Below are 15,962 nucleotides of genomic sequence, written 5' to 3'. Positions count from 1 at the left end.
ATTATTAACAAAAAGAAATAAAAATTTATATTTACCCTCAATTGATTTATTATTGATTTATTGTAAGTCAGATCTTCGTTTTTGTTGTTGAACTACCTTTACACATCTTTTGATCTGTTGAATGTATTTAAGGAGATACATCTTTACAAAGGATAATTTGCTTATAAAAAATTTATTTGATTTGCAATAAATTATTACTAAGTCAATCAAAAATAAATATTAATTTTTATTCATTTTTTTTTTGTAATATCAACAAATTTTATAAATTTTGACTAACGAATGGATCTATTTATTAGACATGAATCAATTATTAGGAATACTAAATTTAGTTTTTTAAATTATATAGAATTTATACGTAATTATATCAAATATGAAGAGAAAAGAAAACATAATTATTTCAATAAAATGACATCATATGACTCAAAATACACGAGACTAAATATCTTGTTTAGTATGTTCATATAATAAAATTTATTATTTTTTATTATAATTATTTCAGAAAAAAAGAAAGAAAAGAAAATGAAAGGTGCAACATGGTACAAAACGCCAAAGCACATAGTGACGTTGTACCTTTCCCGCCACAAAATCAGACGGCTTAAATCCACCACTAAATTTATCCAGATATCGTCCACGTAATAAAATCACAGTATATATTAAAAAAAATAAAAATTCCAAGGCTGAAAATAGATCCAATTTTCCTATTGGTCCCCTCTCACTGTACCAACATGATGGAGCAGTAGCACCCGCTTTACTGGAAAAATAACGTCCGGGCAAAGTAAATGGAGCCCCACGCCTTCAACGTTAAACCACCGGGCTTTTATTTAATACCCAATAAGCAATGCCGCCGCCATGTCAGTATTCCGGTGCACTGCCGCCGTGGCTCCGAGTATTCTGGCGATGCACGTCCGACGAAGCGGCGAGATGTGCTCATTACCCCCTTCCTCGCCGTAGGAGCTTATGCACTCCGCTCGGCGGTGGCCAAGGCGGACGAGAAGCCGCCGTTGGCTGGGGAGACTACACCTTCGCCTCCGGTCGCGGTGGATGAGGCGAAAGAGGAGGTGATAAGTTCGAGGATTTATGACGCAACTGTAATAGGTGAGCCGTTGGCGCTGGGGAAGGACAAGAGAAAAGTTTGGGAGAAGATGATGAATGCGAGGATTGTGTACTTGGGGGAGGCGGAGCAGGTTCCCATTCGGGATGATAAAGACTTGGAGCTTGAGATTGTCAAGAATTTGAGGAAGAGATGCGTGGAAGCTGAGCGGCCGATATCGTTGGCTTTGGAAGCTTTTCCCTGTGATTTACAGGCACAGCTTAATCTTTTTACGGAAAAAAGGTTCATTCCTTACTCAAAATTAGGACAGTTTTGTTTAAAAATGATTTGAGTTCGTCATAAATGTTAGTGTCTTGAGTGGTTAATGCAGAATCATACTATTGATTCGAAGAATGCCACGTTAATATCCATTAGTGTTTATTAGCAGATTTTAATTCAATAACATGCATGCCAAAGTAAATTGTGGTTTATGACTCTGTTTTTGGTTTGCAAATCATCTACTTGATTAAAGTTATGTTTTTCAGTCTTCTGAAACGCTTGGAGGTGATGAAGTGGTTTTGATGTTGTACTTGTGTTGAACCTTGGAAATACAATATGTTCCCTTCTTACTGTCCTTCTCCCAACACATCCGCTGGCCCTCTATGCTGGTGTCGAAGCCTTAACTCTCCCCTCTAGGTTCTCTGATGTATGATGGCTGGATGTATCTTCTTGATAAATATAAAATTTTTTGGCAGGATCGATGGAGAGGCCCTAAAGTCTTTGGTGACACATTGGCCACCTCAGCGTTGGCAAGAGTATGAGCCTCTGTTGACTTACTGCCGAGATAATGGAGTACGGCTGGTTGCATGTGGTGTGCCACTCGAGGTACTGACTCTATCTCTATCTGTATACTTATGGGAGTCTCTTCTGTAGAATTAGATTAAGCTCCAGCAGCAAGCATAATGCTCTTGTAGCATTAGACCAAAAAAATCTCAATCAAATTATGCATACATTCAGCTTGTACAGACTCCAAACTTTCATATCTAGGAATGCACTTTAACACAATAATAGTTTTCATGCCTAAGTCAGGACATGAGTTAGATTAACAGAGCTCTCCATCGGGAAAGACTTTGCTTGTAAGTTTTGTTGGAGATAATAATGGGTGTGATATATGACTTAACTTCATTTATGAAAACCCTCATCTCTTCCATTTAGATGGTAGTGGGTAAGAAGGTTTGCATTTTGACTGTGCTCTTGGTCCTCACTAGCTTGATCACTTATTTATGCTTCAGAATTACATAGAATGAAACCACAGAGCTCATGATGTTCTTCTCGCTTATTGGATGGATAGGTCCTACGAACAGTTCAAGCTGAAGGCGTTCGTGGACTTTCTAAAGCTGATCGTAAGAAATATGCTCCTCCAGCTGGTTCAGGCTTCATCTCGGGATTCCCTTCTATCTCTAGAAGATCATCTATTGACATAAATTTTCCAAGTCAATCTGCTCCGTATGGGCCATTCTCATACCTTTCCATACAATCAAGAGCAGTTGAGGATTATACAATGTCCCAGATCATCTTAGAAGCTGTGGCAGATTGTGGGTCTACGGGCACGCTAGTAGTAGTGACAGGTGCTAATCATGTCACGTATGGGTCAAGAGGAACTGGACTACCAGCAAGAATTTCAAGGAAAATGCAAAAGAAAAATCAAGTAGTAATATTACTTGATCCTGAACGACAATACATTAGGAGGGAGGGTGATGTCCCTGTTGCAGATTTCTTGTGGTATTCTGCAGCCAGGCCTTGCATTAGAAATTGCTTTGATCGTGCTGAAATTGCTAGAGTAATGAATGCAGCAGGCAGAAAGAGAGAAGCCTTGCCCCAGGTTTGTTTCTAATATAGCTCATTTTGCAAACTCCTAGTTCTTTCATATATTTGGAAACCTTTTTGGCCTGCTTTTTAAAATAGCTGATATTAAGTATAGTATTTTGAGGTAAGTTCTGTTTTCTTAAATTTCATTTTAAGTGCATCAACTGCTACAGACTGTAATATTAGGTTCTACTCTGTCTCCATAATAATTAGGATAAATTACAATGACTTCCCCTAAAGGTTTGTCATAATTACGAATACCCCTCGTTGTTTGAAAAATTAGAAATACCCGCTGATGTTTGATGAAACTATGTAATCCTTGGATGGTATGAAATTGTCAACTTTGTCTTTACTGTAATTTTTTATTTTTTTAAAAAAATTAAAAACTTATAAAAAAATCCAGCGGGATGGATGAAAATTTTTTAAAAATTATAAAACAATCATCCACTTAGTCCATAAAAGAAATACTTTTTTAAAAAAATAAATAAAATTATAATTTTATCCATAAGAGCATTTTGGTTAATTTACCATAAAAATGAATGGAAATCTAACGGGGCTAATTATTAGACGACCATTATAATCAGAGGTATCGATAATTTTTCAAACAATAAAGGAAATTTGTAATTATGTCAAATCTCATGGGAGGTAATCTTAATTTACCCTAATAATTAATATTAAAAGCTGAAGACAAGTTGAAAGAGAAAGTGCAGCGTGTCCAAGAAGTTCAAAGCCAGTCACTACTGTCAAAAGACAATGCCTTGTTTGCTTGAGTATCTTTTTGTTTAATCTCATAAACGTATCCCTTGCACTAATTAAGTAGTATCCTGACATTGTTGATCTACCAAAGCCGGATCTAAGAGTATTTTTTGTCATTTTGCAAGATTTGCCAGTTGTCTTAAGATAGTCATCTTCCAGTTTATGCACCTTAGTTGATATTACTCAGACAAATTTATGATGTGCTTCTCAGGACCTTCAGAAAGGACTAGATCTTGGTCTGGTATCACCTGAAGTACTACAGAATTTCTTTGATCTGGAGCAATATCCTGTTATCTCAGAATTGACTCACCGTTTCCAGGTAGCTGATTTTAGTTGGTCCCGCTTGCATTTGTGAAGGATAAGTGTTGCCAGGAAAAGTTTTGATGTTGTCATGTCTTCCTAATGAACAGGGTTTCAGAGAAAGATTGTTGGCGGATCCCAAATTTCTACATAGACTAGCTATAGAAGAAACTATATCAATTACTACTACCCTCATAGCTCAGTACGAGAGGCGCAAAGAAAATTTCTTTGAAGAGCTTGACTATGTTGTTACAGATACACTAAGGGGAATAGTTGTTGATTTTTTTACTGTGTGGCTTCCGGCCCCCACGTTGTCATTTCTCCCAGTTGCTGATGACATTAATTCGCCTGACAGCATAGAAGCAGTAAAAGGTCTTTTGGGGTCCATCCCGGACAACGCATTTCAGAAAAATCTTGTAGGCAAGGAGTGGAACTTGAACCACAGAATTGCATCAGTACTTGTTGGTGGTTTTAAACTGGCTGGTGTTGGATTCATTTCCAGCATTGGCGCTGTAGCTTCCTCCAATACACTGTATACAATACGGAAGCTTCTTAATCCAAGCCTTTCCATGGAGCAGCAGAATAAGAGATCGCCTATACTAAAAACAGCAGTTGTGTATAGCACCTTTCTTGGAACGTCAGCGAATCTGCGGTACCAGGTCTGTAAGCTTTTTCTGCTAAAAGTTTTTGTTGGCTTTGCTTAACATTTTCTTTCATATTTGAAAAGAGCAAGTGAACATTTTGTGTTTCCTGTAATTATGAATTGTGGTATGCTTTGTTTTTTGCACTTCCACTGTTCTGATGCAGTACTCGTATAAGGCCTTTTCCACTGTGCTCCTGTAGGTTCCATCCATATTTTATTCCCATATTTCTTCATCTTTTCCTGGTGTAATGATTTGGTCTAAGCTATAATCTATCATTTGTGACAATCCAAGTCTTCACAGTGTTGTGATTTGTGAAAGATTATTTGTATGAATCTCTTGGTAGTTGGTAAAGCAGAGCCATTGTGATAGGCAACAAATGATGATTTTTGTTTTCTTTTTTAAATTTCTGGCAATATTGCTTTTTAACCTTTCATGAAGTCCTGATGTTGCACTATTTTGTAAAAATAATGAGAAAGGAGTAGAAGGAACCTGGTGGAGAGGGACCGAAATTTCCCCCTCCACATAAATAAAACATTCATCTAATTAAATGTTACCTTGTTCAAACAGGTTATTGCAGGAATAGTGGAGCATCGGATTTCAGAGCATTTTTCTGACCAAACTTTACTTGTAAATATGCTCTCTTTTGTGGCTCGAACAGTAAACTCTTACTGGGGAACCCAGGTCAGAAATATAAGTCTTCTCGAAATTGTAGCATCTAGATATCCCCTTAGATTTTAGTTATTTCCCTGACTCCAAATCTTTCATGTCTATTGCCCTGTGTAAAGATGTCAACTGATGGCTATCTTTCTTAATTGCCGCAGCAATGGATTGATCTGGCACGCTATACAGGGCTACAGGCTCGCAAGAGTGAAGAAATATCCTTTCAGACTCCAGATCCTTCAAATTCTGCTGCATTAGAGTGCAACGTCCTTGAAGATGCCAGCATTGATGAAAGCAACAAGCAATAGATGATACTCTATGGCTATTGGAATACTGTCAGAAAAAGTTGGCATTGATTTTTTCTGCAAATTTTGTTCTCTCAAATTTTCTAAGCTCACATTACAGAGGTCGAATTGATAGAAAATGGAAACCACACCACAGAAACATTGTTGTAAGTATAGTTACAAAGTGTATACAGTCCAATATAGAGATTTTTAACCTTTGTTATCTTTCTAGCTAAGTGCCTCATATCAGCTTGATTTATAACAGCAGTTCACTATCCTTATTGCAATGTCTGACCTTTTTGAATTTTAGTAGGGACAATATGCTACTTGCTACCTGTTGTAATCATATTGAAATCGTAAACTGCAGAAGAATTATTCATCCACCATGTCGTGAAAGATTGAAAGTGTATCTAACTGCAGAAGAATCAAGGTTCTTGCCAGTTTTCTGCTTCTTTACATCTGGTTCTGGTTCAATCTTTTTTAACCTGGTTAATAAGTTTATAAAAGAGAACCTAACCTTTGATTCCTAACCACTCCTCCTTAGTACAAGCCCATAAAACTCCTATTCTGAATCCTAACGGCTAAGCCCTATTCACGATCTATAGAAATTTCCAATCTAGGATTCATATTACTAGTTGCAGTTGCAGCAGCTCCAGGAGGTGTTGGATCGTGCATTGATTCATGGCTAATGACCATCGGTCTCATCAGTCTATTCCCAAGCTTTTCTCCACGTAGTCTTTGCTGTTGCACCACCAACACCGAGGCAGTGCTTCCAAAATCTGGTGATGCTAAAATGTCACCCACCACCCCAAGCTCCGGGCACTCACTCCAAGCCCCAAGCCCCATCAGTATCTGAGATGCATGGTGGTGCCTCCCAACAAGCAGCAAATTAAAGCTATCCTCTAGTCCTCTGAGTGATGCTGCTAGGCCGACCCCGTCTTTCACAACTCGTTCTTGGTATTTGAAATTGTTCTGATTCAACATGTTAGCTTGGCGCACTTCATCTATCAGGTTGTTGTCTTGTTTCCTTTCTCTAGCTGTGTCACACCCGAAGAGCAAGAACCGAAGTATAGTTAGGGAGACATTGTTACGTCTCCCCATACGGGCTGCATAAAATAGGGATTCTGCATCATCTGGTCCACCAATGTATATCACAGCAACCTGGTAGATGGATTGGTTACTCAGGATGGACGTTGATCCAGTCAGGATTCCTCGGTCGACAAGAATCCCTACTGAGCATGGTGCCCTTTCCATGATTTTGATGTTCATATTCTGCACGGTCCTGTCCTGTGACCCAATGGAGCCATCTATTTCCCAGCGCTTGTGAAATGGTAAAATGACTATGTTAGCTTTCTGGTCTCTAGCCACCCGGCAAATGTCGTCCTGTGTCGAGTTCAGGTGTGAGAAGACACTGAATGACTGGACCGTGACACAGGTTTCATGGCAGAGCTGATATTGGCGAAGAGCGCCAAGAATGTGGCCCGACTGAGAGTTTGTGGATTGAATGGCTTGTGTTGATTGGTGAGCAGCGAGCATGGGGGTGGTTCGACCCACTAGCTCGACTAGTAGGAGTGCCAGGACAGCAATAGGGCTTTCTTCTGTTGCATCAGACGCTTCCAGTAGGTTTACGATTGAAGGTACGCTCTCTTGGTTTTTTATGCAGACTACTATTCGGAGCTCAGCATCAGATTTCATGTGTTGAATAGTTCTCCTCTTACTTGGAAGGTATTGTTTTGAAGGATCGTAGAGTAGTTTAATCAGAGGAGTTATGACTGCAGTGACCCCTACAACTGATATAACACACAGCGCAAACTCCTGATCTGTTAGGACCTGTCTTCAAATGAGATTTTGGGGGCTGAGTTAGAATTAGCATTGCAAGTATTTCATTGAAAATTCAGTACAAAAACAAGTTGTATGCTAATTAATCATTTCATACCCCATTGTCCCTAAACAGATTGTACAGAATCAGTTCACAAATCCCTCTTGCATTCAGCATAAGCCCAATCACAACTGAGTCTTTAAATCTTATGTCAAAAAAACGAGACGAGAACGCCACAGCAGCAATCTTGGATATGCAAGAAAAGATTATCAGCAGTACCACAATCAACAGAGACCAGCGATTAATCTTGAAAATGTTGGTTTTTAGCCCACTGGTGGTCAGAAACGTCGGGTAAAGAAACTTCCCGATCGGGTAATCTAGTTTTGAGACGATGGGTGAACCTAACGGCTGCCCATCCGGCGTCAGTAAGCCAAAGACTAATGGTCCAAGAATAAAATGCTGCCCAATCACCTCTGTTAAAAAGGCAGTCACAAGAGTACCAGCAAAACAGAAGAACACATACCGATCAGCTAAAGGTTTTCCAGCCGGTATTGACCTTATAACCATACGTATTATTGGCCCAACGACGTACACCATACCAATCACGAACAGAAGCATCGAAATGACCGACAAAGCAGATTTCACCGGCTCACTCCCAGATTGAACTACTCCAAGTGTTACAGCAACAAGCCCCATTCCAAGGATGTCACATACCATAGCTGCGGCAGTTGCTATCCGGCCCAAATCGCTGCTTGACAACTGAAGCTCAGCTAGGAGGCAAGCTATATTTGGGAATGCAGTTAGACCCTGAGATGCTGCTATCAACACCAGTGAAGATGAAAGCGAATCATCCATATGGACATACTTTATCAAGAGAAAAGCAAACGATATGGTCAGAAACAATGTGAAAAGCATGGCCGAGATGCCAATAACTGCAGCCCGTCTCCCTGGCCGGACCATCATCCTACTATCCGACTTCACACCAACAGCAAAGAAGAAGAACATAATACCGAAAATGGCAGCTGTTCGGAGTGTCAACACGCTTCTTGCAGGAAATAGAGCCATCCCGATTAAGGCATCGTGTCCTAATACAGAAGGGCCGTATAGTACACCCCCCTGTCACATGTTAACATTAGCTTTTATCGTTTTTTACGTACAAGAATTTTGTCCAAGATGAGAAAAGCTTACAAGAATTTGCGCAACGATAGATGATTGTCCGAGAGGATGGAGGCAGAACTCAATCATCTGAGATGTTAAAGAGATCAAAGAAAACTGCAGCAGAATGAGAGGAACAGAATAGTTTAAAGGATTCCTTTGCAAGATTCCGAGGGTGGCAATGTTGTCTGTGTTTTGACACACAATGTACTTGTTCCCTGCGGACACTGCATCCACCTTTGTAGCCATGTATGATGTACTTTTTTCTTGTGTTTCTTTTAATGATGTTTGTCTCAACTTTTCTCAGGTTTTTTGAGGGAAAGAGGAAGTGCTTGAGACTTCATTTTGCCTCTCTTAAGACACACACTACACACACATACTCTGAGGGACTTCCAAAGTTGAGCAGAATGAGAGGTTTCCCTTGAGTTTTGGTGGCTTTGAGATAAAAGGTTGTTAAAGGCAGATGGACTACATATCCTTAATTTTCCCTTGTTTGAGCAGTAACTAAAATGTAACTGATACAAGTCCCCAAAAGGGTGAAATGGGAATGCATCAATTTCAAATTTTCAAGAAAACAAATCCGTTTTACTATTAATGTCTTGTGTCTTTTTATTATTCGGCAAATACCATTTTACTCTCCGTAATTTTTAAAAAGTACGCGTTAACTATCAAATTTTGTCAATGAGGCTTTGCTTGATTTGTAAGTATGAGGCTTAACTTCAATCTGTATAATTGTTTGAGTTTGAATTCCATGAATGTGGATATATGTCTATTTATATAGTAATTTGTTGTTTTTTTTATCTTCTTTAAACATATTCGTTTATAATTTATATATTAAATCAGTCTTAACATTTGAATGTATTATGATATGTTGAGTTAGTATTTAAATTTGAAAATATTGAATAATATAATTATTTTAAAAAAAAAAATTATCAAAGTTATACGTTGTGATTATTTAAGTAGTTTTTCGTGATGCATTTATCCCAGGGCAGACCCAACTTCAACTCCACAACCCAATAGGCCCATATCCCAGGTCAGTTTTTATTAAATATAGATATTTGATATTAATGATTGCTTAAAAAAAACTAATAATTATGACACTTTACTACTTATTATTATTAAATTAATACTAAATATGTAGCATTAATTAATAATAAATAATGATAGAATATTCAACTGGTGAAGGTGCTCATATCCACAGTTGTTTCAGACTGCATTTGATTTGGACAACTATTTGTGTATAATTCAATGATAGGTACAACCTAAAATCATGATATGTCCAAACCCAATTTCTTATCTTATCCCCACCACATTATTCATGTCTAATTGCACAAGGAATCCTTGTACTTGTTTCTCCCAAATATAATTCAAATTCATCTCACAAATTTCACTTTTTTAACAAGGTTTTTTCTTTTTGAAAAGTCCTTTCCTATTAATTAATAAGATGTGTTTGGTAAATATAATTAAATTTCAAGAATTGTGTTAGAATGAAATAGAAAAATTGGACTTTCAGCTTTGTACATTGTAATTATTATTATTACTATTCGAGTAAATATGTAACCATTACATTATAAATTTAAATTATGTATTATTATATTATTAATCAATAATTACTGTTAAAATAGAGCAGCAACGAAGTCAGTAGGCTTCATATACAAATTAATACTAAAAATAATAATGAGTAATTATAAAATAAAGAATCTCAAACCGAAAGATGATAAACGCCGATGCTCTCTACTTGACAATAACGACTTATTCCATTATTCTAATACTATCCTATGCTACTTGAGATTCCGTCTCTTTTACTTACGTAAGATGAAATGTACCTCATATGATCATGATGTAATACATAGCCTAAATTAAATTCACCTATATTTTTTTATATTAAATTTAATTATATAAATATTTTATATTTTTTTTTTATAAAATTACAAGTACACTTCTTAAAGGACGTCAATGCAATGTACATCAATGTATCTTTACATAAATTGCTTCTTTTGAAATGTTTATGTTAGATTACGATTACAATCTCAAGGGCTGTACGTTTTTGTAATTTTGCAAAGCACAGTATGCATTTGTGTAATTAACCAAAAGTTAGAAGATGTTAAATAGTTTATATAATGATAACTGGTTTTTTATTCTAACATCTCGTCGTACTGTACACACCGATTTAATTAAGTTAAATGCTAAAATTAATATTACTAATTAGTTGTAGCTATGTATAAATATTACTATACAAGAAAAAATATTTTGCTTAATTGGGAGTTAAATCAACTCTTTAATCTTTTATTGTTACTTTATTTTTCTCTAAATGTTTTCAACAAATTCCTAATATCATAACACACTTTAAACATAAAACATTAATCCATATCCTCCCTCCAACCTATCAACAACAGCAAATGAAAATGGAAATATCTCTTTTTCTGATTTGTATATCAATTATACGACAAAAGTATATTGAACTGATCATATAATTGCTTGAAATTCGACCAAATTCAATTTTAATTAGAATTCTCCTTTATAGGAATCCAACACACTGCATGCATTAATTATTCGAATGTTAGCCCCAACAAAATAGTGGCAAATCTTATTCATAGAATAGGTCAAATATAGATTCTTTCCATGAATTTATCTTGTTGATAACTTAAATAGGGAGATGTTGTAGGGGAATGAATTGATAATTCAATATATATATATATATATATATATGTAAAAATTTATAGACTAATAATAATTTGATGGTACAAACTACATATGTAAAATAACAAATATCAAGAAATTAATTATAATACTATTTAACTATCATACTCTTTTTTAGATGAAGTGATTAAATATATTATTGTAATAAAATATTAAATACTTTCCTAAATAAAAAATAATTTAACTCTTTTCATATATTCGGAAAGATAATTACAAGTGAATTTTTCTTCTATTCTCTGCTCGATAAGATTTTAATATTAATGGATAATTATATTATCTTTTTGTGAATTTGACATAATTGTATATAGATTTTTTGTAATTTGAAAAATTACATTTAATACCTCTTGTATTAGTAAAAAATTTAAATAAAAATTCAATTTTTTTCAAATGACTTATTAAAAATTAAAAAAAGTTAAAATATCCATATATATTTTTACACGTGAATGCATGTGAAAAGATATATTTTTAAGATTGGTTTGAATACAGAGTGGAATGCAAAAACAATAATAGAAAGAAATAATTGTGTGGTGTATGTGTGTGTTTTGAGAGGAGTAAAGAAATGTATATTAATAAATGAGTTTTATGATATGTGATTGTCGTTTTCATGATAGGCGTGTGCGTGTGCGTGTCTGTCTTTTGCGGGTTTGGCGGTCAAATGAATCAGCATTTTGCACAAATGGTTAGGTGGATGCCAGTTTGGACCCCACACACACATTCATCATTCTATTATGGTTATAAATGTGTTTGAAATAATTTGGTTTGAGGATTGTATAATTAATTACAAAACTTTTTATGAATTGATTGAATTTTGATTAGAGTTAAGTGAATTTTGTAACTTGACTGCTGATTATCATGTAAGATGAGGGTGCTGTACAACATTATAAATATTAATATATTAAATAGAACTCCAACTTAGGATGAAATATTTTATGTTAAAAAGTTATAAAACCTTAAACCTTGGAAGAAGAATTAATATTGTTTTTATAAAAGAAATGGGGACATCACACTCACATGTCTGAGATTGGTTGTTTTGTTGTTGTGAATCATCCATTTTAATCTCATTCAAAAATTGTTTCCATGTTGTTTTGGTGTAATTAATTATTTCTTTTTTTTAATGAGAGCCGAAGCCGATTCATCTTTAGACTAAAGCGTGACACATCTTTTATTGCAATATCACGGGAAACGGAAACACACACATCATCAAACCCCATCAATTCAAACCTCCCACTCCCAATCATCATCACTCCACAACACTCAAACTGAAGACTCAAACAGCTGATTGCAGCCCTGGAAGCGAATCCCAGCCGTCACCAGCTCCTCAGCCCATCGGAAGAAGAACAATCAACCAAACCGAAATTAGAAAAGGTACGTGATCAGATATATCAGACCCGAATCCGAGTTCTAGATAGCAAGCACGAGGCCGGGCACGGATTTCCCGACCCGATCCGGGAGACTACTCTCCCAAACGGAAGGGCAATGGGGCGACGTAATGCCGTCTGTGTTCCGAAAACGCGTCACAGTGAGGGACGTGTTGAAGTACTCCCTGACGTGGGTAATTACCCCATCGGTGACGGTCCAGGCGTGAACCCAGGCAATGGAGCGGGACTGGTCGAAGCCCTCGGCGAGGACGGTGGGGCCAAAAGCGGAGATGCTGTGGGGCAGAAAGCGGAAGCTGGAGTCCTGTTCGCCGGTGAGGAGGCGCATCAAAAACTGGTGCGAGGGGGGACCATGGAACCACCACTCGAGGTCGGCGGCGAGAATTTGCTGGATAGCCGGGGCGTCACGGCGGTTCAAGGCGTCATATAGGGCGCTCACCAGCCCTCTGTTGAAGTCTCCCTCCAGCGCTTCCTGAGTTAACGCCAGCTCCTGAAAGAATTGAATGAATACTCTGGAAATGAAAAATGAGAGTTGAGAGCTTGTGGACAACCAATGGGGATGGGGAGAGGGGTTGTGTCCTTTATATAGAAATGGAGAAGGGCGTTTCGGGAATTTGGTGAACTGGAGTGGGGGTAGAATTGGCATGGTGACTGACGTGGCTACGAATTGTTTGGTGGGGCCGAATTAATGAGGTTGGAAGAAAATTCCAATTTTTTTTCCCGTAAGACGACTACTTTGGCTGGACAGGTGCAGTTTGGTTGGCTTGAAAGCAAATTTTATCGAAATTTGTTATAATCATAAATATTAAGATATGGATGCATTGGGTTTTAGTACACAGATCATAAACCAAAATTCATCATTATGAGAAGCAATGTTTTAAAGCAACACTTAATTAGAGCCACTAAGATTTAATAAAATATTAGTAAGTATATATGTTTATATCATGTGTTTGATTATAAGCACCCAAGTCACCTTTATGAATTTGTTAATGCATGGTTTGATTTTTGTGCTTAAGTGATGACTTATTAATTAATATTTTTTTCAAAATTAATTAATTAGTCAATTCACTTTTTGGGTTAGCTATTAATTTAAGTGACATTAGCAATAATTATCTTTATTATTATTATTCTTTCACTATTGGGCCCATCACTAAAATTAACTATTTATAATAATTACATATAATCCGTGTCAACATTCATCATTAGTAGCAACACTACAAGCACGAGAAACTTATGTATATCTTAGATTTACGAATATTAAATAATTAAGAAATAAATAAAATTTATATTATATGTTAACATATCTTGACCTCTAATTTTTATATGATTAGATCTTGATTTTTGACGATACACATGATGCAGACACAATCTTTCTTAACGAGTTTGTGAGTTGCCACTTCTATTTTTTCATTTAGTCTACCACAATAAATTAAAAATTATTAACTGTATTTATTAAGTAAAAAGTAGATTGATCATTTTTATTGAAACATTTATCTAAAAATAGACTCAACATTTATTTAATTGGGTGGGCTAAATTACAGATAGGGACACTCCAAATATAAATTTGAAAAACATGTAAAATTATAAATATTTTGTCGCAGAATGATTGAATATTCAGTTTCACTAAAATTGTCCTAATTTTCATATATAACTCTTGCAGCCATCATGACCAGCCCACTGTGGCGGCCACTGTCAATACGACTACATTGGTTCAAATCTAGATCAATCCAAATCAAGTTGAATCGATGATGTTCCAATCAAAACAGGTAATATTTCGTTAAATAGGGTATCAAATGCACATGCGCCGCCTTTGAGAAAGCATTGAGGCAATGCTTTCTTTATAGGCCCCTTGTTTAGAGGGTCTAGTGGGGATGTATAATGTTGGTCCTTATTGATTTCAAATTAAAAATTTAAATTATTTATAAATTTTAAAATGTTGTTTTTCTTAGCAAATTGTCTTTTAAAAGATAAATCGATAAAAGAATTAAGATAACAATTCATGTAACAAACACCAATTGTAGTCGGTACATATAATGTGATGTGGCGTGTTTTAAGACACGTGTCCATGCAGTGCAAATGGTATCCCCACAACAGTAATTATAGTAAACAAAGGTCATAAGAAGAAGGGAGAAGAACGTTAAAAATGGGTGGGTTTGGTGAAAATTTGAGGGCTCATTGTCTGTACTCAGCCAATCCACTTCACCAACTTATGTACATAATAGTGTTATAATAATAAAAAATATGATGTGAAGTGAGGACATATATCAGAATGTCTCTGCAGCGATTGCTTATAATATTGTGACGACATCTGAGATTATGTCTGTAATAGATGTCGGGTTTGCACCAATTTTAAAATTTGCCTAAACGCACCCTTTTCCCAGTGGAAAGTGGTTCAGTTCTTTCCAGGAAGCTTCGTTCTGGTTGCATTGCAACATTCTACTTCAATTTGAGCCTTTCATTTACTTGAGAGGACATTAGAGAGTCTGCAGTTTGATGAACATTTAAGCAAGAGGCAATTTTAGGACCAAAGGGGTCATCATCATAGTATTATTATTAGATATAAATTAAGTGATGACGGATTTATAAACGTGTCATTCTATTGGTTAAAGTAAAAATTATATCAACATAAGCAAGCATCACATATTAATTAAAAACAAAAAACTTGAACGACTTATAAGTCATAGAGCCACCGTAAAAGTTTGAGCGACTGGGTTCTAAGGTGCAGCAGCACCAAGCTCATCACAGCATTAGGGGCTTCTTAAGAGTGTTGTGTATTCAGTGAATGTAAGGTTTGTTGATCATAAGATAACTCAAAACTGACCAGGATTGTACAAGTTCATGGATGGTAATAGAAATCTTGGTGTACGTACGTCACCCTAAGAGAATGAAAGACTTGTGTTATGGTGGGACGCTAATGGCTCAACCCTTCACTCAAAGGACAAAATCAAGTATGTCTTGTTACAATGCCATAACAATAACATGATCATCACCAAAAAATTAAGGCTACTTGTCATAAAGAGGGTTGGTTTTGTCCCCTAGTGTACGAGCTTCAATAACTACAACTATTGCTCTTTCAGGCACTAATTCAGGTTGTTTGTCTAAACATTAACATGTAATATACTATATCAAGCATGTAGTTTTGTTTCTCCATGTTTTCATCGTCAGGGGTAAATGAATCAATACGTAAATGAAATAGAACAGAACCCGGAGGATGTATTTCAACACCACTTGGGACCGGTAAAAAGAATTAGATAGTAATGTAACACTGCTACATATAAGAATCACAAATGCAATACCTTCAACAAATACGAGTATCATCCCTAAGTCACCAGAAAGAGTACGAACTACAGAAAAGACTGCTTCCTATACTAG

At 36.2% G+C, this 15,962-nt stretch overlaps 3 protein-coding genes across 3 annotated transcripts; 1 reads left to right on the top strand and 2 right to left on the bottom strand.

The window, feature by feature from the left end:
* Window positions 1-690: 690 nt before the first annotated feature.
* Window positions 691-5,771, top strand: LOC105167197 (protein RETICULATA-RELATED 6, chloroplastic). Its single transcript, XM_088882983.1, has 7 exons — window positions 691-1,333; window positions 1,786-1,915; window positions 2,382-2,912; window positions 3,864-3,971; window positions 4,063-4,611; window positions 5,164-5,277; window positions 5,418-5,771. The coding sequence occupies exons 1-7, from the start codon at window positions 780-782 to the stop codon at window positions 5,562-5,564; spliced, it is 2,133 nt and encodes a 710-aa protein (XP_088739109.1). The 5' UTR covers window positions 691-779; the 3' UTR covers window positions 5,565-5,771.
* Window positions 5,772-5,958: 187 nt separating this feature from the next.
* Window positions 5,959-9,041, bottom strand: LOC105167005 (cation/H(+) antiporter 15). Its single transcript, XM_011086555.3, has 3 exons — window positions 8,548-9,041; window positions 7,477-8,475; window positions 5,959-7,370 (listed from the first exon to the last, which is right to left on the bottom strand). The coding sequence occupies exons 1-3, from the start codon at window positions 8,761-8,763 to the stop codon at window positions 6,129-6,131; spliced, it is 2,457 nt and encodes an 818-aa protein (XP_011084857.1). The 5' UTR covers window positions 8,764-9,041; the 3' UTR covers window positions 5,959-6,128.
* Window positions 9,042-12,351: 3,310 nt separating this feature from the next.
* LOC105167003 (wound-induced protein 1-like) lies at window positions 12,352-13,052 on the bottom strand. Its single transcript, XM_088882455.1, has one exon. The coding sequence runs from the start codon at window positions 12,916-12,918 to the stop codon at window positions 12,616-12,618; it is 303 nt and encodes a 100-aa protein (XP_088738581.1). The 5' UTR covers window positions 12,919-13,052; the 3' UTR covers window positions 12,352-12,615.
* Window positions 13,053-15,962: the final 2,910 nt, after the last annotated feature.

Source organism: Sesamum indicum, linkage group LG7, assembly GCF_026168435.1.
Source record: "Sesamum indicum cultivar Baizhima isolate 11 linkage group LG7, ASM2616843v1, whole genome shotgun sequence".
Lineage (NCBI taxonomy): Eukaryota > Viridiplantae > Streptophyta > Magnoliopsida > Lamiales > Pedaliaceae > Sesamum > Sesamum indicum.
Note: the sequence above shows the minus strand (reverse complement) of the source record. Positions and strands in the feature narration are given on the sequence as shown.